A 23,968-nucleotide genomic window follows, 5' to 3' on the forward strand; every position below is an offset into this window, starting at 1 on the left:
GCCGACGAGCGCAACTATCAGCGTTGTCTCGGAACTGCGTAAGTATATTTTGCGGTGCACAAAAAGTCCTAGCCACGTTCAGCCATTTGCGATGGGTAGGCCACCAACAGCCATCTTGGACGGAGAGTTTATCGAGCTCGCAAACAAACGAAATAAAAGGGGAAGAGAAACCGATCAAGCCGAATAGTTCAATACAGAATCGGATGTTTTTTATTTGTGTGAAGGTGCCGTCCATAAAATGAGCGGCGGCCGCTCACTTGGGCATGGCCACCGCGCACCTTTCGTTCTTCAAACATTAGTGGTAGCACTACAGCATTGTAACGCACGGACGCAGTCACGCGGCAATTTTTATATTTTGCGAGCTTTCTTCAAAAGTGTAGATACTATGGCGTCTGCTTCGGAGCCACGTGGTGGCGCTGATTTAGCTTTGGCGGATGTCCTTCCCAATGTTGAGCGTAGAACAATTATTTTATTGCCATCAAGCAAATCTCAAAAAAGCTATGACAACGGTAGAATCATTATCAAAAGTGTAGAGACCAGGGCGCCTGCTTCTGAGCCATATGGTGGCGCTGATTTAGCTTTGGCGGAAGTTCTTTCTAATGCTGAGCGTAGGAAAAAACATCCTAATGCCATCAAGTGAACCTCAACATAGAAAAGGCATTACAAGTCGCACGAAGCGATTCAGAAGCGCACCTCCTGGGTTCTTCACTTTTGACAAAACTGTACGTACTTTTTTAGAGACTGGTTATATTGTTTCCGAACCCCTTTCACAACTTGATGGAACGCAGGTGGCCCCAAAGTGAATAATAAATATTTATAAATACAAATCATCTACTTCAACTGGGGTCAGTACCAACATAGTGAAATTATTAACTAGGTAAAGGTGTCGCAGAATCTATTTGAAAGGCAATTTTATAACACAGCTCAGTGTTTACCATCCTACTTCAAGAGAAAAGTGCAGGCAGGCTGTTAAACAGACGCTGACCTGTGAGGCGAAAACGCTGGGTTTAAAAAACTTCCATGTTAATTTGAAGATAAAACACTGAAATGTCTGTGAAGAAACACGTGTATTTTAGAGTTTCAATATTACTAAAACAAATGGGCATGAGTTAGGTATACTTTCGGACGGAAAAGTAAACGAACGCTTAAGGAAGAACGAACTGGATTCCAAGCTAAATGAAACGAAGAGATACCGACAGAATGCCTGATGAGCGGATAACATTTTGAAATTAGCGTATATAGCTTAATCGCAGCTTGAATATATGGCTGGAAATGAAACAACAAAGGTGACTTTGTCATAGAGTTGACGCAGTAAGGCTCATGAATATACAGATGCCTACTCTATGTGTTAGAGAGTAACTAAGTTTTAGTTACATGGTGCAAATACGGTACCTGCGCAGATCATGCCACCAATTCTAAGGAATATCCAACACCGTGGTAAATTAATTATTGGAAGGAGTCCTGCACAAGCCGTCACTGTCAACTTATTTGCAAAAGGGAAATAAATCAAAGAGCAGCTGAGCAGCAAACGTGCACGATTGATTTCACTCGAAGCACTACAGTTGTGAAGTGGCGTCGGCTTTAAGATAAATCTTATTTTAACGCCCCAGTGATTTCACAACGTTGTGTTTTTACCGTGCGGTGCACAGCATGTCGGCGCAATGCTTTCAGGTTTAATCAAGACGCGGTCGCTTCGGTTGCTGTGAACCCGCATCCTACGGTGCATGATTTGGTGCACTGGCATGGCGGGAAAATCTGATTCTATCGAAAAAGCGACTCTCTTTCAGAACGGTTTCAGCTCACTCATTGTGGAGTATCAACACCGTACAGAAAGGTACAGACGCGCTGACATTGCACAAATCATCGCTTCCCTTCTCTTGCTTTTTTTCACAACGCGTGAAGAGCTGACATGGCATTTGAGTATCTTTCCTTACAAAGGTCGCTTTGGCATAAGCAGCTCGAAAGCCGCTTCAAGTCGTTATATGTTGAACCCAGTGTTTTCCTAACTTTATCATCATTACCACACTCTGCTTATACCAAGAAATAAAACTTCTAAGGCCTAAAAATTGATGACACCTTTCACATTTTAGCAACCCTGACCTATGATGGCTCAGCGGATCAAGGGCGTCTATGACAAAAGCATCCGACGATGCGAATGCGTCAAAGCAGACTTTCTACGAAATTGACCAAAGGTGCAAACGTGTAAAGGGCAAATCAGAAGGTTGCTTTCGCAACCTTCAGATTTTTTTGTGTATTTATTTTATTGTGCAAATTTTATTGTGTTTTGCTCAAAAGGTTCTTATCGCAAAGAATGGGACAGTGCGAAAATTGTATAAAGCGCTAAGCTCTCTTCAGGTCAACCCCTTTAGCCACTTTCGTTGCGGCACACCAACAACAATGGTGCTAATCTTGAGGACCGTAGGCTTTCTCGTTGCAGTTGCCTGCTTTAATGTCCAATGTGTTCTCGGTAAGGGTAAAATATCATGCAAGGATGATAAAGGAAAGGATGTGGACTGGTGAGTTTGTGCACTCCCTTGCAAGCGACAGCTGCCGTACAATAAGTGTCTGTGCTCTCATGTGTATTCCCAACCGAAAACTGAAGAAACAGGTCACGGTCACTTTAAATTTAGAGTAGAGTGATTTAAACTTTTTCTCGATTGCGAAATAAACTATATAGGAAGGCGCAGGAGTTAATGGCAAAATGCTGGCTATGTGAGGCATGCTTAAATGAGCATGTAACTGTCATTGAACAAAAATTGTTTTTCACAATATGTCGAAGCGTTGGTTTGCATAAATAAATCATTTTATATATGGTTTCGCATAACATATGCATGCTGTAAAAATATACACTTCATGAGGTGGTGGTAAAAACTTTATTTCCAACACATGATAGGCGTCAAACTACCCGCCTACACGACGGCCTGGAGCCCTTGGACCCAGGCGGCGTGTTTGGCCAGTCGGATTACACATAGCTGAGTCTCAGGGTGTGAGCTCAACAGTAGTCTCTCCCTAAATTCTTCCGTTCTTGTCTGTTTATTTATATTCTTTATTTCTGGACATGTCTATATCATATGCACCAGATCCGCCTTATCCTGACATAGTTTGCACCTATCTGAGAATTGCTCCGGGTACCACTGACTTAAAGTAGCTGGGTTCGGAAAAGTTCTTGTTTGTAAACGCCTCTAAATGCTTTCTTGAATCGTTTTAAGTAGCTGGGTTCGGAAAAGTCCTTGTTTGTAAGCGCCTCCAAATGCTTTCTTGAATCGTTTTTAGTGTCCTATCTGCCGGTGGGTATTCTAACCTGTTTAGTCGATAGTGCTCTGTAATCTCTTTGTAGCTGACTAGCCTGTTCCTGCTGAGAGCGTACTGAGGAGGAAAAGAAACATTAAGATCTGCCAAAGAAGCCAATCAATTGCTACATACAGCAACTATAAATGCTTCTGCAAAAACAGGGCTGCAAAACCCTGTCAAAGGGAACTCAGGTTCTTGCAAAGCACGACGGCACATAAAGGAATATTTTATCTTCATGCCTAGCTATGTACTGTTTGCAACGTTTTGTAGTTCCGCGCAGCATACAGGGACACTGTGTATATGGTATCGCAGTGAAGGTTTATACATATATGTATTGAAGCAAGATATGATTTCTAATCAAAATGATATGAAGGAAATATATCCCAAGAATGAGACGAAAAGATTATTAAAGTAAGCATCCGGAGTTCTAAGAAATGTGCAGTACTTTAATGCCCTTGTCTAAAACGTATGCCGTAAACCGTGTTTCACATTTCATCTTCTTGGAGTTGAATATAATGTTTTTGAATACCTCATTTTCAAGTCAAGATAAAGTGAAGCAAATGGATTTTGTATAATATGGTTTCTTTCCATTAGTGTGTACTGATTTCTTCTGACTTGGAACCATTACTATACTTGTATCGGTAGAAAACCAGGCAGTGCAAACTAAATGAAAATAGTATTGTTTAAAATTCTGAGTTCTTTTGGTGTATTCAAGTATAATAAAATTGGCTAGAAAGGCAGCATTACACAGCCTTTTGTGACAGATTTTACAGAAATCAGAACTATTATAGTATTGCTAATATTAAGAGGAGCATGAAAAGCTCTGCTATACATTACTTACAAAATGTAAAGCTGCTAAAATTGAGCAGCATGCACTAGAGAATACAAAGATCCGCGCGTTATATACAATATTGCTAATGCGAATTTGTTATTTTAGTCTTTTCCTCGATGCTTATGTAGCCAGCAATATTTAACATCCTTGTTACCGAAACTGACTAAGCCAATACAAGCATTAATACTTCGCCACCTCTTTATTAGCGCGGCCTTCGTAGCCCCCGATATCCTATAGTTCCCTACACCGATGGTGCTCTCCGCGGCGCCACCAGTTGCATTAAGAGCCCCAACCCCAGCAGCGGGCTTGCAGAGTAGGAGCGCTTGCGCCTTGGGTATTTGTGTATTTGTGCGTGTCTGTGCACTGTGTTGATGGCTTTTATGCTTGCTGCTAGCAAGAATCTCAGAACTCGATTGCTGCTGACACGTGCTAGCCTTCCTATTCCTAGAAATATATCGCCAAGGTAGAGTACTGACGCGTTCCGCTCTGCAAATCAAGCGGGCGTGTGCCAACAGTTCTTCGCTACTGAATTGAGCGCAGCGAGCGGCCGCCGATTGCGGACACAGTTTTCATGAGCTCTGGGAATTTTCGCCACCTGTCGCGGAAATTGACCAGCTACCCACAAGATTCTTCGTCAGGGAACGAAGAAAACTACAAGGACCACGTGGAGTGACCTGTTTCGGCAAGTGAACTTTGTTTCCCGCCGATTTTTCGGTTTCTCGTTTTCACGGACCACGTCGACCAGCTAACCCTAAAGAGCCGCCATTACCGAGCTGCCGCGGCGAATGCTGCGGCAGAGTCACTGACGCCGACGCCACAAATCTACGGCACGGCGCGGGAAGTAGGGCAGACTCTAAGGAAATGACAAACATGGAGATCGTTGACGGAGAGTTCACCGTGATGAAGTCGAAGGCGCTACCACTCGAGATCGCGGAGGCGCAAACAGACGAAGGAAAATGCGACACGAAGCAAACATCTACGACGAAGGAAGGCAGACGCTTAGCACGCCAATCAATAGAGACGCTGCGTATACGCGTTTGCCGCCGTGAACGTACAAAATCATTCTGCGGCCGAGAGGCGGCCTAACTAAATTGCTACAGGGTGGAGAAGTGAGCGCGATAGACGCGGTGAAGATGGCGGCAGGACTCGATCCCTTCAAAAATAAGGACGACGTCGTTATACTCAACCACAAGCAGAACTCGATTATGGTTGGTCGGAGCCAAAAATGATGGCAAAGTATTCAAAAATTACCCACATCCCATGCGGAGAAAAACGCATCGACACATTTGCCTACTTAGTGTCTCCTGAAAATTGTGGGAAAGGCGTAATACATGACATACCTCTATACCACTCCGTGGAGTACATCTTGGATAAGTTGGATTGCCTCAACAATCCTCCAGTAGTTTGTGCCCGGAGGCTTGGAAAAGACTCCAAGACGGTGCTTATACTCTTCGAGCAAGCGGAGGTGCCCCGATGGATCTTCTATGGAGGCATGCCTCTGAAGTGCCAACTTTATCGCAAGAAATATGAAGTTTGTGAATCGTGCGGCAGACTTGGACACCGCTCAGATGTCTGCCCGGACCCCGACAACACAAGATGCAGGGGGTGCGGCATGGAGCACCCACCACAGGAGCATCGCTGTGAGCCAAACTGCATGCTCTGTGGGAAACACCATATTCTCGGAGACAAGAAGTGCAAGGAAATGTATCGCACCCCACATCACGTTAAGAAGAAGGCATGGGACAAGCTGTCTCAACAGCAACAGCAGCAACATCAACAGCCGCAAGCTCAAGACCAACCCCCGACGGGTCGGCGCAGCAGATCAAAGAGCAAGCAAGGGCGAGAGTTCAAGGCCAGAGACGAATCCTTTCCCCGGCTAGACGGCAAGAAGACGGAACTCGTGGAATGTTCCAGATCACGGGACCCGGCGGACGCCTGGCGGCGGAGCGGCAGCCAGGAGCAGCAGGGGGTGAGTTTCGCAGATATGGTCTCCCAGAAGGAATCGGCAGAACTAAGAGATGAAAATAGACAGCTTAGAAGCATGCTACAAAATCTTAATGGGGTAGTAAATTCCCTTCGAGGTCAAATTCAAATTCTGCAACAGCAGGGGCAGTCGAAATCTGGCCCAGCTGCTAATCTCAATTTCAGGCCCAATGCGCAGAACGCTAAAGATGATAGCATGCTCACTGACACGGCAAGCCCTCCACCTGTAAAACAGAAAGTACGCTAGGATCCCTGCAAGGAAACGTCAGTAGAAGAAAGGGTGACCTGAATTGAGGGGGCGCTAGATTCGATGGCCGCCTCCCTAAATTAAATCACTTCCCAACTCCAGGCGCTTGTGGGGGCAGTGCAAAAACAAGCTGAGGAGTCTCGAGTACTCCGGAACGAGCTGCTAGACATCAATGCCTGGCAGTAGAACATCAAACAGACAGTAAAAATCACGAGGTTCTTCTTCAAATCTTCCACACCTCTGCAAGGTGCTCCTCGATTCGGCGGGCGACGTGCAGTTCACACGCCAACACACTGAGACGAAGGCCAACGAACTTGTAGTAACAAAACGAACATAAACTTTATATAACAAGAACACGAAGCACAGGGTACAGAAAACTTAGTTAAACGAGACAGAGAGGCGACACACTTTAGAAAAGAGACTGAGCTAAAAACTAACAGCAAAACGAGCGCGTCACTCTTTTTAACGACTTCTCAGTCGGGCCTGCCTGCTACGCTGTCTTTTCCGAGCGAGAATCGAATCAGAAACAGAACCGTCGGTACCTGCGCGGCGCGCTCTTAAATAGCCAGCGCCGAACCTTCTAGATGCGGAGGAGGAACGGAAAACAGCTTATCGCTGCCAAAGCTATGCCTCCCCCCCCTGGCCTTCTGGAGGGGCCTCGAACTTTCTCGAACATGATTAACACGCGCAGCCCTCCCGCGCGAAGCGAGGAGGAGGGCCGGGACAGTGCGGGGGAACGCACGCTTGACTCCGCGCATGGCGACGAGGGCGAGGAGGCGCAGCGCGGTGGCCGAGATGACGTAATTGGTCGCGTCGATTTCTTGTAGCTTGGAGAACCTTCCATCGCCGTTTTCTGCGGCTCGCGCGCCGAAACATTAAAGAAAGGGCCACCGCGGCCTTACACGCCCCACCATAAGAGGATTGCTGGGCTTTTTCGCCCAGTCAAACAGAATACATACAAAAAGCCGCGGCCCTTCGTCCGCTGGCACACGGTCTACATGCACACTTTCTGTTCATAGTCGCTTCGCGGCATGCATGATGTTCAAAGCCAGTCGCAGTTACTGGCGCACAAAGTTTACGAGCACAAAGTTCAAAAGCACCTTTCTCGCGCACAGTCACTGCACAGCATGCAAAGCGTTCACGATAGGTCCCAAACCCTGGAGGTCCACAGACATCATATGTGGTCAAGTCCGAGAAGTGTTCTTTACACGCTTCGCTTGCCACCCCATGCTCGCGAGCGCACGCACTTTCATGCACAGGTGAGCAGGACCGCTCACGCCCGCCGGTGCGACGCTGGTCAGGCTCAAGTGGAGAATTTGTTTCATCTCGGCACTCGTTAGAGCTAGGGAGGGGCGCGGCATCATGCGGCTCGTGTAGGTCTGCAAAAATGCAGCATGCTAAACACTCTCCTTCGAATGATAGACTCGTCGCTTTACTGAGCGTCTCGGGTTCACGGGTGCTAGCGGTAGCAAATTCAGCGACTGTTGCGGTGCTGACTTCGATGTTTGCGACAGCTGCTGGGACTGCGGCCCTACAAACAGCATCTGTTGCGGTCAAAGCATGGTCGCTGATCTCGCCGATAGCATGGCTCGCGACCGCTGTCACTGAATCAACTGTGGCGCCCTGTTCTTGATAAGCACTCACGCCCGGTGCCGCTGTTTCACTCGCATTTGCGGCATTTAACGCGTCAGGATCAGTTTGTAAACACGCCGCAGCTTTACGTTCTTCGATTACCTCGTCTACCGTGGGTTTGAGTTCGGTCTCCTGCTGCCAGGCGCCTTCCGGTGCACCTGACGGGACGCTGACGCCCTCGGTAATTTGATCGCACTCGGGCACTACTATTGGGAAGACTACGGCCGATGTTTTGGCGTCGTTTACTTCGCTGGCCGGCAACGCACCGCGCACGCCGACAGCATCGCTCGCTCTGGCGAAGGTTGTCTCCGCCGGCGTAGTGCTCGCGGCAGTGTCGGCCGGCAAGGCCGCTTCGTCACCTGACACGCTCCCTACAAGTACTGTTCGGGGCCGCTCTTTTGAAGGGTTCTTTTTAGTTTCTTCTACTTTACTCTCTTCAATTTGGAAACCACGAAGCATTCGTCTCCTTTCCAATACTTGGACCTCTGCTCGTACCTTTCGAGCTTCTGCCTCCGCTATCACTCTTTGAGTTTCTAGTTCGTAAATTCTCAATTCTGCCTCCATCTTTCTCAATTCTATCTCCGTCTTTCTAATTTCTAATTCTGTCTCTGCTTTCGCCTCTGGCTCTCGACGCTTCGCTAGGTCCTTACTATTCGTCTTTGTTACGCAATTCTTCCGTCTCAGTGAGGCTATGGGGACTCTTACGGACACTCTGGTCCATCCGGAAAACACTGACTTTCTGGTGTTCATGTTTGCTAACCTAACTAACTACACGTCGACACCGCGCACCTCCCGCTCCTAATGCCTGAGCCACGCACACCAACGGACGCAAGAAATCCCGCTCATCTGAGCAACGGTTGCGCCTTCCTCGCCGCGTTGCTCCTCGCGGTGGGGCACTTCCGATCGTCGCTGCCTCTGATCGTCACCGCTGGGGGTCCCTGGGTCCTTGCACGCGTCGATGAAGTTCCTACCCCGAACGACCGGGAGATCTCAGCACCTCAGCAACGGTTGCTCCGTCCTTGCCGCACCGCTCCTCGCTGGTGGGCACTCCTATTCACCGCTGCCTCTGACCGTCTTCTCTTGGGGTCCCTAGGTCCTTGCACGCGGCGAAGCTCTTCCACCTTGAAGGGCCGGCAGACTTCGGTGAGCGCCGATAACGTTGCGACGGCTCGAGTAACGGGGTGGGCTTGCGGAGTGCTGCAGTTGCCGAATCGTACTGTCGACTGCGCCAGTAAAAATCACGAGGTTCTTCTTCAAATCTTCCACACATCTGCAAGGTGCTCCTCGATTCGGCGGGCGACGTGCAGTTCACACGCCAACACACTGAGACGAAAGCCAACGAACTTGTAGTAACAAAACGCACATAAACTTTATATAACAAGAACACGAAGCGCAGGGTACAGAAAACTTAGTTAAACGAGACAGAAAGGCGACACACTTTACAAAAGAGACTGAGCTAAAAACTAACAGCAAAACGAGCGCGTCGCTCTGTTTAACGACTTCTCAGTCGGGGCCTGCCTGCTACGCTGTCTTCTCCGAGCGAGAATCGCATCAGAAACAGAACCGTCGGTGCCTGCGCGGCGCTCTCAAAAAGCCAGCGCCGAACCTTTTAGATGCGGAGGAGGAACGAAAAACAGCTTAGCGCTGCCAAAGCTATGCCTTCCCCCCATGGCCTTCTGGAGAGGCCTCGAACTTTCTCGAACATGGTTAACACGCGCAGCCCTTCTGCGCGAAGCGAGGAGGAGGGCCGGGACCATGCGGGGGAATGCACGCTTGACTCCGCGCATGGCGACGAGTGGGAGGAGGCGCAGCGCGGTGGCCGAGGTTAAAGCCGAGATGACGTAATCGGTCGCGTCGATTTCTCGTAGCTTGGAGAACCTTCCATCGCCGTTTTCTGCGGCGCGCGCGCCGAAACATTAAAGAAAGGGCCATCGCGGCCTTACACAGACCCTTGCGAGTAAACATGGCTCGCAAGGCTAAGTATGAGATATGGCAGTGGAACTGTCGCGGATTCCGAAGGAAACGGCCGGTGCTGCAGCAGTTCCTCACAACGATAGAACATGCACCTCTCGCATTAGCACTTCAGGAAACCGGGGGCCCGGCTAAACTGTCGGGATATCAAGCATTCCAGAGCAATAAGGGGGAGTGGGCGGCAGTGACAACTTTAGTTAAAAGAAATATGGCAGCATCGCGACACGACCTCGCATCGCCAGAGATACAAAATGTTTTTGTAGAGATTATCCTGGAAACCAGTTCTAGGGCCAGTATCCACCTTCTGAATATTTACAGCACACCGAGGCAGCTCAAGGCCAGATTCAGGACTTTGGTCCGAAAAGCAGAGCATGTCAGCGAGGAACATAAGTTAGTGATTATGGGAGATTTCAATACAAGACACCCTGCGTGGGGATACTGTATGCCTTGCCCAAAAGGGAGGCAGTTGTTGGAGGATATACAAGGCCTAGGGTGCACTATACATACAGATCCTACCTGTCCGACACGAAGTGAGAACAGTGTTAGCGTCGATACATCCCCCGACCTCACACTATCTAGGCGCACCCTCAGTCCCCAGTGGAACAACACGCACATGAACTTCGGTAGCGACCACTACATAATCGCACTTGAACTTGGGGGTGGACCCGGCCCCAAACGTCGTGCAAAGCCGGCGATAATGGAATGGGACAAATTTCGGGACAACAGGACAGGCGACAATGAAGGCAAAATAACCGACCTTGACACGTGGGTTTCACAACTAAAGTCCGACGTCAAGGCAGTGACTAAATATCTCGATGACGCTAATGCTCCAGATTTAGTAGATAGTCATCTTCTATCTACTAAATAAGGCCATTGAAGATTACGCTTTCAAGCTATGCGAGCAAAACTTGGGGGATTGATGCGAAAACATGGAGAATAATATGAGCATGCCTAAGACCTGAGGACTTCTTCGTCACTTTCTGGAACCTGAGAGCTCGAAAGCTCAAGTAAGCACTAACCTTATGAAGATTAGACACTCCTTTCCAGGAGATGACAAGAAGTTCGTTTGACAGTTACAAGATTTATATGTTGGCGATAAGAGCCGGAGGCCCCTTCCAGATTACTTAGGGGACGCCAATGATGAGCTTGATGCCCCTATTAGCACGGCAGTAGTTAGAACAGAGATTCTTCGGCTTAGAACCAACACGGCGCCGAGCCCAGATGGTATCACTTATAAAATACTACGAAACCTAGATGACCAATCGGTAGCCGCACTAACTCAGCTTATGCAGGAGTGCTGGGAGAAAGGGGAAATATCTCAGCAGTGGAAAACGGCTGACATTATTCTCATACCCAAGCCTAGTAAGCCACTTCGGATAGACAATTTACGGCCAATATCCCAAGCATCATGCTTGGGAAAGCTACTAGATCATGTTATCCTAACCAGACTCACCATTTATATTTATAGACGCGACCTTTTCGCGCGGGAAATGATAGGCTTCCGCTCTCATCTCTCGACTCAGGACCTCATGGTCCACTTGTAACCTGACATTATCCGGACCAAGAGTAAATATGCTAAGGCCATCCTTGGCCTCGATCTAAAGAAGGAATTTGATAATATCTCGCACCAGGGAGTCATGGACGGCCTATCAGCATTGAATATAGGGACAAAAACGTATAACTATATCAAAAACTTTTTGAGTGGACGTAGTGCCCGCTTTAATTTCCGCGACAGCACATCATCACTTTTCCCTCTGAGCAGTAGGGGTACTCCTCAGGGCTCGGTACTCTCGCCTCTTCTCTTCAACGTAGCAATAGCAAAATGGTACTGCATAAAGGAAGTAACAAAATTCTCATAAAGAAAGGTGTTAGGCAAGGAGACATTATCTCCCCAGTACTATTCACAGCTTGCTTATAGGAAGTATTCAGAGACTTGGAATGGGAGCAGTTAGGGATAAGGGTAGATGGAGAATACCTCAGTTCTGCGATTTGCTGATGACATTGCCTTGCTAAGCAACTCGGGGGATGAACTGCAAATAATGATTGATGACATAGACAGGAAAAGTAGAAAGGTAGGCTTGAAAATCAGTATGCAGAAGACTAAGGTAATGTTCAACAGCCTCGGGAAGGAACAGCAGTTTACATTAGGTAGCGAAGTACTGGAAGTAGTAGGCGAATATGTTTACTTTAGGACAGGTAGTAACCGCAGATCCGGACCATGAAAAAGAAATAACAAGAAGAATAAGATTGGGATGGACAGCATTTGGCAAGCACTCGCAGATTATGACTAGCAGCTTACCGGTATCGCTAAAGAGGAAATTATATAACAGTTGCATCTTACGTGTACTCACCTATAGCGCTGAAACGTGGAGGCTAACCAAGAAAGTTTTACTTAAGTTGAGGACAAGCCAGAGGGCTATGGAACGAAAAATAGTAGGGGTAACATTAAGAGATAGGAAACGGGCAGAGTGGGTAGAGAAATGACTCAAGTTACCGACATTCTAGTGGAAATTAAGAAGAAGAAATAGACATGGGCAGGACATGTAGTGCGAAGAGAGGATAACCGATGGTCGCTTAGGGTAACAAACTGGATTCCAAGGGAAAGAAAGCGTAGCAGGGGGCGGCAGAAAGTTAGGTGGGTGGATGAGATTAAGAAGTTCGCAGGGGTCAAGTGGATGCAGCTAACACAGAACCGGATTAATTGGAGGAATATGGGAGAGGCCTTCGCACTGCAGTAGGTATAGTAGGGCTGATGATGTTGAATGGCAAAATTACCAGAACAACTACGACGTTACCCTCATTTATATTTTAGTATTTATGCTGACGACATTACACTATGGATCAGCCGGGGTAGCGAAGCCGTAATTGAACACACGCTAAAAGAGGCGGTGGACACGATCGTGCGCTTTGTAGCAGAACGTGGACTTGCATGCTCGCTGGAAAAATCAGAACTCTTCATTTACAATCCACGGTGCATGCGGAACGAGCGTAAAGGGGATATACAGATTTCGGTACAAGGACATCACGTTCCCCAGGTATCGCAGATCCGTATACTAGGTCTCCTTCTCCAAGATAATGGCTAAAACGAAGAAACGATTAAGCTGATTGAGCGGCATGTATCTCAAACAGTTAGCCTCATCCGCCTGCGTTTCGATTAAAGGCAGAGGACTAAAGGAAAAGAATCTTCCGCGCATAATCCAGGCATTTATCATTAGTCGAATCAGCTGTTCTACGCCATACTTACCCCTTAAGGCAGCAGAACGACAGAAATTAGAGAGCCTCATCCGCACAAGTATTAAAAGAGCCCTTGGACTCCCGCGCTGTACTTCCACCGCTAGCCTCCTGCAACTGGGCATCCATAACACATGGGTTGTGATCGCGGAAGCGGTGCGCACTTCACACGTAGAACGGCTCCGCCTAACCGCCGCAGGCAGATCTATTCTAGAAAAACTGGGCATCGACACTTGGGGAGGCGCTCAGACAAAATCTGAAATAGACATGGCGGTACGGGACAGGCTATGGATACCTCCGCTGCCAAAAAACATGCATCCCTAACACCATACGGAGCGTCGGGGAAAACGAGCTCAAATGCTCAGTAAGAAATTTAGCCGCTTGCCGCCGGAGGAAGTAGACTTTGTAGATGCTGCCGGAGGGGCAAGCCCCTTTATGGTTGCAGCGATAACGAATGGGCGGGTAAACCGATCACCGCTGGCACCCTGAAAACTAGATCTCCTGAGACAGCTGAGGAAGTGGCTGTAGCTCTAGCCTGCGCCCAGACAAAGGCGCGTTTCGTGATCTGCGACAGCAAAACTGCCATACGGAATTACAGTCGTGGGTTGATTGCTCCCCAGGAAATTCGAATATTACCCCAATCACCAAACTCGCGAACTATACAGCTGATTTGGACTCCAGTGCACACTGGCGCTCCCGGCAACGAATCCGCCCATGCCATGGCTCGAGGGCTCTGCCACCGAGCCGGCAGCGGAGAGGGGGGGCTTGGAGCGGGGAGCATAGAGTGTGCCAAATCTTACACAGAACGTCTGCAGCATTATAGACTCCGTAGACGGGTGGCTGCTGCGCCAGCCCCTACTCTAAATTGCAGGCAGGCCGTCGCCTGGCGTCGCCTTCAGACTGCGACATTCCCACACCCGCTCCTGGTGAGCCATATGCTCCCAGGAGAAAGATATGAATTCTGTGCAAACTGTGACACGAGAGGGACCCTCGAACACATCCTCTAGGACTGCCCCTTTTCTCCCGGGAGGGGTCTAAATCAGACGCTGCAACTCTGGGAGACCATGCTGCGCTGCTCGCACCCTGGGCTCCAGCTAGCCGCCAATCAGCTGGCCTGGGACGCCGCCGGCCAACAAATCTGTCAGCCTGCGTCTGAGGCGGGGCACCCGCCATCCATCCCAAGCGACGGAGGGCCGGAGCCTCTTCATCCGCTGAAATAAATAAAAAGTTCTGCTCTCTCTCTCTCTCGTTACTTAATTGGCGACCGAGTATATCAAGAAACTTTTGTGACAAGCAGAACGAACTCTATGACAACCTCAGATACCTTTAATTAGCTCTGACGTCGTAAAGTACCTGTGAAACGTTGATGCTTACCATTGAATGCATACCAGTCAGCAGATATCTTTTCAGTCGTACACGCTTTCTCTATGGCCGCATTTTTTGTTTACTCTTCCGTCATTTTTGCGCCGATCTTCAAATTATGAAAGCGCGTATCCTAGATTTTTTTTGAGGCTTTGCTCTCTATTCGTGCTGCATTGAAATCAACGGAAATTTGCAAGACACGAGAAAACATCATGAACTCCTGGCTACCGCTAAAATTGGAGGGGTTCAACCCTGCTAAACTGAATAAGGAGCAAAAGCTTTGGCTTTGGGTGACCGAGCGGCGCAATAATGTGCACGGGTGCTCTAGGCAGGACCCACTTTCATGCCCTCCGCATGCGGAGACGGCAGACGCTTTCCCGCTCCGTTCTGTCCGTTCTCCACGGCGGCACGCACATGCGCAGTGCAGACACAACGCTGCTCCTTTTCTCCTCTCGGTCGCCTGCATCTGCTGACATAGCGCTACCACCGTACTCCTCTCTTCAGCGAGCACCCCGTGCCCTACGAGGCAGGGTGTCAACCACATGACCCAACTTACGGGAGCGAGAGGTTGGAGCGACTGACGACTGCGAAGCGCACAGCCATGGCGGCGGCGCGCCGCCGGTTAGAGGTCATTTGCAAGCCTTGTTCGACGTTCACCTCCCGATTCGAGAATCGGGGCTTTGCTCCAAAAATGTAACAGAGTATGACACATGCCAAGCTGAGGTGGCTCACTGGTTAAAACATTTGACTAGTGAATCGAAGAACTCGAGTTTGAACCTGACCACTGGTGGCTGTTTCGATAAAGAGAAACGGAGATGCTTCCATGTGCTGTGCGATGTCAGTGCATAGTAAAGATACCCAGGCGGTCGAATAATATCTACAGCCCTACATTACGGTGCATCAGTCTCTTTCTGGTTGATCTCCCGCCTTCACTCCCTTCCCTTAAAGCTCGCGGTACAGGTGTGCATGGAGAAATGTGACCAATACTGAGCATCCTTCCTGTAAATCATTCCATGTATAGCATAATACAGCAGATGGCCCAGCGGTGGCGTAGAGGTCGAACGTCCGCATCGCATGCAAGGGGAATGCGGTTGATTACCTGTGCCGCTCAGTTCTCTACGTGTTAACAAAAAATTGCCGTGTCGATGGAATTGCATAAAAAGGTTTGGGGTGCGACCTGACGCCTGTGAACACCTTCTGAAGAGTACTAACACAACAGGATTTGGCCACACTGACGTCGTAATTAGGCGCAACATCCTAGTAATAACCAAGAATCTTCCGTCCTCAGACTCCGCGGGTACGAAGCAAATGAACATAGCGGCGGTAAAGCACTGTAAAGCACGGTAAAGCAGTAAGGCGGTAAAGACTTGTAAAGCAGCAGTCGGTGCTAAGAATCTCTAGCTTCGCACAGGTAGCCATTTGAAACCGACCCTGGCAAATTTATTGCTAGAACCTTAGTTAGCGACACTATTTAAGCAGGGCTCTTCGAGGAACAAGGGGATACGAAATGGCAAGCCGTAGAGCTTAGTGACGTTAGTTAGGAGGCCAAATGAGGCATACACTGTATCTAAGAATAGGCATGTACTGTGTTATCGAGCTTTACCGGATAGACCAGAACGAGTAGGGTTTCCTGTGGAAACGCATATAGATGGCAAGATAGATGAGCTCTATAGAATCAATGAGAGGGTGTGAGGAAGAGGAATTAAGCATAATAAGAGGTATAAGGTGAACGCTGAACAGGCATACCCGCTATTATACATATAGTCATGATGGCCAGGCTGTCGAAAGTTTCAACGAAGATGTAGAATCGGCAATGGGGAAATTAAAAAAAAAAACAGTATAGAGTACTAAGTGGTGACTTCAATGCCAAGGTAGGCGCAAAGCAGGCTGGAGACAATAAAATGACTGACTATGGGATTGATTTTATCAATAGCGGGGGAGTTAATAATTTAGCCTGCAAAGCCCAATAACTTCAGAATCACGAACACCCTCTTTACCTAACTGAAGAATCACAAGTGGAAACGAAAGAGCTAACCAAAGGCTAAAATTGAATTGACTTCGTAGAGTGTTATAAATTAGGCACTATGAAGGATGAGGCCATCGGACAGTCGAGATCCAATGACTTGCTTAGGGTAAAGTCTCTATTAAATCAATATTTCACGAATGAACAAAACAGATTAGGAAGGTAAAAGTCCGTCCCCTCATTATCGGCGAAAGGAAGGGAAGAATTCAGGATTTCGCACCAGAATAGATACTCAACTTGAACCCAGGCAGATTATCTTAATGTAAAAGCAGTGAATACTACCTTCAGATATATCATTACTGATTGCCCTATAGAAATAGGCGATTGAAATGTTAGATAGGATGCCGGTAAGTTATCTAGGAACATATATGATTTCATTAAGAAATGCCAAATTACAAAAGTCTTCAACCAAACAGGCACGATAGACGTGCCATAGCTATCAAAGCTAATCAGTCAGTGCAAAGTATCCGACATAAGGAAGTATACCATGGACAAAATCGAAAATGCTCTATAGAATGGTGGTAGTCTCAATGCGGTAGAGAGGAAATTTTGTGTAGGCAAAAATCAGATGTATGCACACAGGGACAAGATTGACAATATCATCACTAATATAGCCAAGAAAGTCATAGTAGCCAAGGAGTTAAATACTAAATTATAGCGTACAGTAGCCGAAGTAGACGAAACGTTAATGAGATTGACAGAGGCGAAAAGGAATCAGATTATCGGGAGGTAATGAAGTACGATGTTAAGGAAGGTTTAGGAGCTGTGAAAAAGGGAAAAGCAGCTGGAAAGGATCAGGCAACTACAAATTTGTTGAAGGACGGTTGGATATCGAATTTGAAAAACTTCCCACCTTCCATACCAAATCCCTGGTGACATCGACTGTAAGGGAATTATTGAAGAACGTAAGCGCTACTTCATTCATAAGAATAGTGGCTCGGGTGATTTTAAAAACTACAAAACCATCGAACTTGCTAGAACTTGCGTGCGTGGTACTCATTACCGTAATCCCTAACAGAATGAGGGCAACGTTACCCTTTGATCAACCGAAGTATCAAGTAGCTTTATTGAAAGGGTAATGTATTATCTTCATATCCATGCTATCACCAGGGTGATAGAAAAATTATTGGAATATAATAAGCCCTTATACATAGCCCTCACTGATTCAGAAAAATCATTTGACTAAGCCGAAACCTCGGCCGCATGAAGGCATTGCGAAATCAGGGTATAGATGAGGCGTATGTTAAAGTAACGAAAAATATTGCTGCATTCGCGACCCGGACTAAAAACCTCTGTTGAACTTTGCTCCACAATCTAACCTTAACGAAGTCTTTGTGGACAGTGTTCCTGTCTCTGCCCTTATTGACACTGGTGGCCAGCTCTCTGTCCTCAGTTCCTCGTGTCGTCGTCGCCTGAAGAAAGTCATGACGCCAGCGGTTTCGCCCACTGTTCGTGTCGCCAATGGCAGCCCTGCTGCCGTGCTTGGTATGTGTACCGCCCGTCTAACCATTGCTGGTCGTCACACACCAGTCTTACTCACCGTGCTCCAAGAATTCCCCCATGACCTGATCCTTGGCCTTGGCTTCTTGACCGCTTACTCAGCCCTTATTGACTGCTCAACCGGCATTCTACGCTTGGACCTTTCCCTCTGCTCTGAAGACCTCTCCACGCCAACTCGCCTCCCTCCGGAAACTGTTGCTTATATTCCTATGTGCCCTTTCCCGCCCGTGGCCGATGGAGACTACCTGGCGTGCCCAATTACCGTCGTCATCCTGCAGCGTCACGTCATCCTCCCACACCTCATCACACACGTATCTCAGAATCGCACCACTCTCCCAGTCCTAAACTTCAGTTTGTCTACCTAAGTCCTCCCCGACGGAATTTTGATTAGCTAAACCTTCCCCGCTCACCGACTGTGAAGTTTCAGACAGTGGCTGCACAGCAACTATAGTTTTGCCTAAAGAGAGCAATACAGTTCTCACAAGCAGTTGTCAAGGTGACACTATGTTCCGACTTCTATTCACAGCTTGCTTAGAGAAAGTATTTAGAGACTTGGTATGGGAGCCGTTTGTGATATTGGCCGATTAATAACACTGGGGAATACCTCAATAATCTGCTGTTTGCTAATGACATTGCCTAGCTCAACGAATTGAAAATAATGGTTTGAGAGCTAGACATTAAAAGCATAACGATAGGCCTTAAAATTATGATGCGGAGGACAAAGGCAAAGTTAAAATGTCGAACAACCTGAGAAATGAACAGCAGCTAAAATAGGTAGTGAAGTATTGGAACTTATAGACGAATGTACCTAATAGAACAGGTAATAGAGGCCGATCCGGATCATGGAAGGGAAAAAATTAGAAGAATATTACTAGGATGGAGTGCATTTTACAAGTACTTGTATATTTTAACTAGCAGTTTACCGGTACCGCTCAAGAGGAAAGTATATAACTTCTACATCTTACATGCACTTATCTATTGGGCTGAAACGTGGATGGTAACAAAATCTTCTACTTAAGCTGAGAAAACGAAGATAGTTATGAAACAAAAAATTGTAGGTGTAAATGTGGCGGAGAAGAGCGTGCAGATTTCGTGAGTCAGAGAAATAACTCAAATACAGAATTTCTAGTGGAAATCAAGAAAAGAAATGGGTATGGACAGTGTATGCAGTGGGGTCGCTAAGAGTAACAAATTAGATTCTAGGGAAGGGAAGCATAGCAGGTGGCGGAAGAATTCGTGGTGGGTGGATGAGGTTAAGTAGTTTGGAAGATCAAGTAGATGCAGCTAGCACAGGACCGGGTTCATTAGTGAATTTAGGAGAGACCTTCACACTACAGCGGGTATAGGGCGGTTGATGATGATGAAACCATTCTGATATATGTAATTCCCAAGCGTAGAGCCGAAGGTCTGAAGAGCTGAAGGAGATGACTTCAGAGAAAGCCTGAAAGTAGGTAAGCTAAAGGCAAATGCCGTGCCCTTGGTTTCACTTAGGAAAATAATTATCTGCATCAGAAAAAGAAAAAGCAATACCGCCCAAACGCGTAAAGTGGCAAAACCAAGTTGCCCACCTTAATTGATGCCAAGGCTGCGACCGCTATGCAAGTGGAATTTTTTGTATGATATTCCTTTTTATTTTCAATTTTAGATCTGTTAGGGGTTTTATGATAATCTAGGTAAGGTACCTTTAGTTGGCATCCTTCCAATAATTTATTCTCCTTAATCAACAGCTCAATAATGTTCATGGCTGGATGCAAATATGACTATGGCAGAAGCACCAGCACCATCTCTGGTGCCAGTACCTGTGACAATGCGAGCCGCTGACAGCCCTGAACGTCATTACCTAAAACAATTGCTCAACGGGTCAGGTATTTCGCGGTACCCATAAAAAGAGCTTCACATGAGCCAGTTCAGAAGTAATCAAATAAATTTTCACCTCAGCTCCCTTCCAGCACATCAAGAGCTACGCTAAAGCTTCGCCTTAAGAATAGATGGGATAACACTTTGACACTGCCTTTTCATCGCAAGATCTCTTATTGCCTTGTTTATAATGCAAATGTTGAAAATGATATTGCTTTAACATCCCTACCCAAACAAGATCCATCGTAGCCAGTAATACGCATCACAAGGCTTCAATTAAGAGTTCATCCGACACAGGTTGGGCCTACGACCTCCCACCTCTCACGCAGAGGGCCTCAGTTCTCACACCAATGTCGACAAATTTAATTTATAGAACAAGACGTTTTTCTTAGCTCTGCATTATGGCGATGGCGACATCATTTCGACTGAAGGAGCTGTAAGCGTTATGATGTGAAATGACCACAGTGACCAGTGGACTGCAAAAAAATTGGCATTCCGCACACAACGAAACTTCCACTAAAGCAAGTGAACACGGTGAAGTATAAATGCAGGTGATTCCTAAAAAAATTATGAGTTCCAGGGTGAGCGTTCCCGGCTTCGCCAATATACTAAAGAACTGGCACAGTTTTGAAGAAATGCAACTTAGCAATTCTTCACGTACATCTTGTATTGGGAATTGAGTCCTATGGTACGCTGCAAATATTTTTAACGAATACCACATTTTATGAAAAGGGCCTAGACGATGATCCAAAGGATTTTATTTGCAATAATATTTCTTTTTTTGATGAAAGAAAAGTGGCTCTAGAAGGGGGAGACAATCCGCATAGGTGAGGTTTGGCAAGCCCAATCTGCATAAAACCTGCTTCGAGAAACCGGACTTCTATAATTTCTAACCCTTTGGACATTAAATAGATAATGTTGGTGCATAGACTGCAGAAGTAGTGTTGTTAATCAAGTAATCTATACTCCCGAAAGCAAAGCTATACTCTGGACATGTGAAATATTTGAACATTATATGAAACGGATTGTCACTTCTGAAAACTTACATTTGCAGGCATGCTGCGACTGAAGAAGTGTCCCTGGAAAAGATTCCTAGCCTAAAGCTTCAAGTCGAGTACAGATTTTTTTTTCGCTAACAAGCCAACGAGGCAGACCCTTTATCTGGCGGCTCGCGCTCGTAGTTCTCACTGCATACTTAGATTATCCTCGTATATAGCCTTTATATATATTTATACACACACCTTCCTTAGAGCGCGTGCTTAAAAAAAAAACGTCGCAATTTAGTCTGATCTGCAATGCTGGGTACCAACACATGTGTACGGTGGGCGGTGCCAAGATGAGAGTAAGCTGTGGCGCCGTCTATTGAATCACACCGTCCGTACTCCGTATTTACGCGATCCTTCAGTGGACCCGCTCCGCCGTAGGCGGCTGCATACTTCGTAGCCAGCGAAGTCATCCCCCCCGCTCGTGAGCTGAGCAAACGTCTCGTATTTCGTTCTGATACTATCTTAGCATTCTAATCGTTCAATTTTTGGCTTTTCAGTAACTCGAGGTGTAGATAATATTATTTAGAAATTCTTACGCAGTCGCAGTTATCCAAAACATTATCTAAATTACGGGGGAGGGGGGCGCAAGTAAAATATGCAATGAACAACTTGGTCAAAATTTTTGATAGTTTATTGATACCGATGGGTGTTCAAACGTAGAATAAAAAGTATTTCCATTTATATCGTGGCGATAATTATTTACAGTTTTATTGCATGCGGTCTTGTAGACTGGCTTTGACATAGCACCGGTATAGTTCCTAGAATGTATTCTTGTCATTATAGCACCGGCCCATTGGCAACTTTTTGGAAATGGGACGAAAAAGCACCAAGAATAATAATTTTTGACATGAATAGGAGAAATCATCGGATCTTGCGTTGACTAACATCGCATGTCTGCAAACAAAGGGAATCGCGGTGAAATAAGCGAGGCAAACCCGAGAATAGGCTGTACGAATTAATTACCCCGATGGCAATTTCAGCCTAAACTACGCCTTGAAAGGAAGCTGAAAAGTTTCAGCGATGCAGCAGTGACCCCTGAAGTTAAAAGATCGGATAGAGATACGGCTAGCGGATGTTATGAAATACCTTATGCGCATCAAGGAGAAATATGCCTCTGCGCAGGGCAAAGGAAGGAGATAAAAATATGTGTTTGAGAAGGAAAACAAACGAAGGCCTGTATAGACACCTTTTCGAAAAAGAATTCACTAAGGGAAGAAACCCGTGGACCGAAGATGTGCCTGACGGCATTTGTGCTCAATCCTTTCAATGGTATTTCATAGGCGATAAGTGATAAGGCGCAGATTTTCAAGCGTGGCATTTTGCCTGTTTGCGGTTAGTAGGGTTGTAAGGGATAATTTCCAAGACGTCGGGAGGGTACCTTCGTTCGAGTCGAGTTTATGACCCTCAGAAAAGGATCTCGGTCATTCTGTGTAAGGTTTCGGATGAGGAAATATCTACCTTACCATGGACTGTTTTCCGCAACAGCCTTTCTCGTGCCCTGTCGAGGTTCCGGTGAGAAAGCGCCTCATTGAGTATTACATGAGATGTGCCGGTGATGGCAGGATAAATCTGGGTAAGGAATGAAAATACAGAGATCGCAAAACTGAAAAGTACGGGCGTCCGTGCCTTGCATAAATTTCATTAAAATTCAGTAAAGTAATCAAACGTGTATCTCAAACGTGGAAAAAGAAACCGGTTAGGGACCAAGGAATTATCTTAGTAGATGCCAGGTTCTTTTTAGATTTAATCCACCGTTCATCGTTACAAATATTGCTTTACTGATTCGTAACAACTATAACGCAGCGCACCTTGACCCCTCATGTCATTTCGGCGGCGCGCTCGTAAGTGCTTCTCAAAAGCTCGCGTATAGAAAGTTCAATAAAACTTTCTGCTGCCGGGGCGAGTTGGTTCATCTTTGAAAAGGGATACTTTTAGCGCGAGACAAGTATGAAACGGGCGACGACAGAACACAAGAGACGAAGCGCTCTTTCGTCTCTTGTGTTCAGTCCGTTTCCTACTTGTCTCGCGCTAAACGTATCCCTTTCATAGAAAGTTGTTTTCTATTTAATGGAGAGCGGTTCCAACGCATGTTTTGCTTCCTTTTTTCGTCCTTTGCTCAGCATCACTGCTGCGTCGATCACTCTTTAATCAACTTCTTAAAGGCTCAAAACGCATTACGGTTTAGGGAAACGATTGCTAAAGGTATCTCGAGCCTTCCCAATAAAATACGGCTGTGTTTCCCCAGAATGTTGTAGACATAAAAGTTTAATCATGTAACTATTTAGACAGTTTACAGAAACGTACTGTATAATGGCAGGTAATAAAGTAAACTGCGTCCAAGGTAGCCAGCTATAACCTTAAGTTGTGGTTTAGTTCTACTTTAACCTGGATAGAAGCGCAAGCTTCGTTTCCTGCTACATTATTCCCCTATTCCGCCCTGTCTCTGTAGGGCGCTACATTATTGGGGACACTTAAGCTCAGCTTTTAAGGATACACCTTGAGAAGGTAAGCTACCAGCCAACATATCAAATTCCGCTTTACCAAAGCCATATGAATCTGCCTACGTGTCCAAGAGGTAACGTAAACGCCAAAGGATCTGACAGCCTGATTCTAAGGTCACCATCGCATATGAAAGGAGTGCCCCGATTTGGTAGCTCCTGCCCGTTGCATAGCGGCTACGTGAATTCAAATGTCATGGCAGTCTGATTTTAATGTCATCCTCTCACATAAATGGAGAGGCCCGAGTTGGCGCTCTTTCAGGCACCCACCGATACCGACGCTGAAGGCTTGAGCTGGCTGGCGTAGGGAAGCTTCCGCTTTAAGGAGGATATTTGAGAGCATCTAGAATTGAAAAAGCATAATAATTCACTTCAATAGAGGCGAATCATATCCTAGCTTAGCTCTAGGCACTGTAATCGGGGCAATATTTTATCTTCGGCTTCAGAGATATGCAGCCACACTGCTAATGGCTTCCCATCCACTACATCATCGTT

General features: G+C 46.7%; 1 protein-coding gene across 1 annotated transcript in view; it reads left to right on the forward strand.

Annotated features, from left to right (window-relative positions):
- Positions 1-2,350: 2,350 nt before the first annotated feature.
- The window catches only part of LOC146188366 (cell-death-related nuclease 7-like), an 88,776-nt gene continuing 67,158 nt past the window's right edge, over positions 2,351-23,968 (forward strand). The window contains exon 1 of the mRNA XM_084603751.1: positions 2,351-2,516. Coding sequence (XP_084459877.1) covers positions 2,398-2,516 — 119 coding nt within the window. The 5' untranslated portion in view covers positions 2,351-2,397. The remainder of the gene's footprint in view (positions 2,517-23,968) is intronic.

Source organism: Amblyomma maculatum, chromosome 5 (genome assembly GCF_055883805.1).
Source record: "Amblyomma maculatum isolate TAMU_Amacu chromosome 5, ASM5588380v1, whole genome shotgun sequence".
NCBI classification, from domain to species: Eukaryota; Metazoa; Arthropoda; class Arachnida; order Ixodida; family Ixodidae; genus Amblyomma; species Amblyomma maculatum.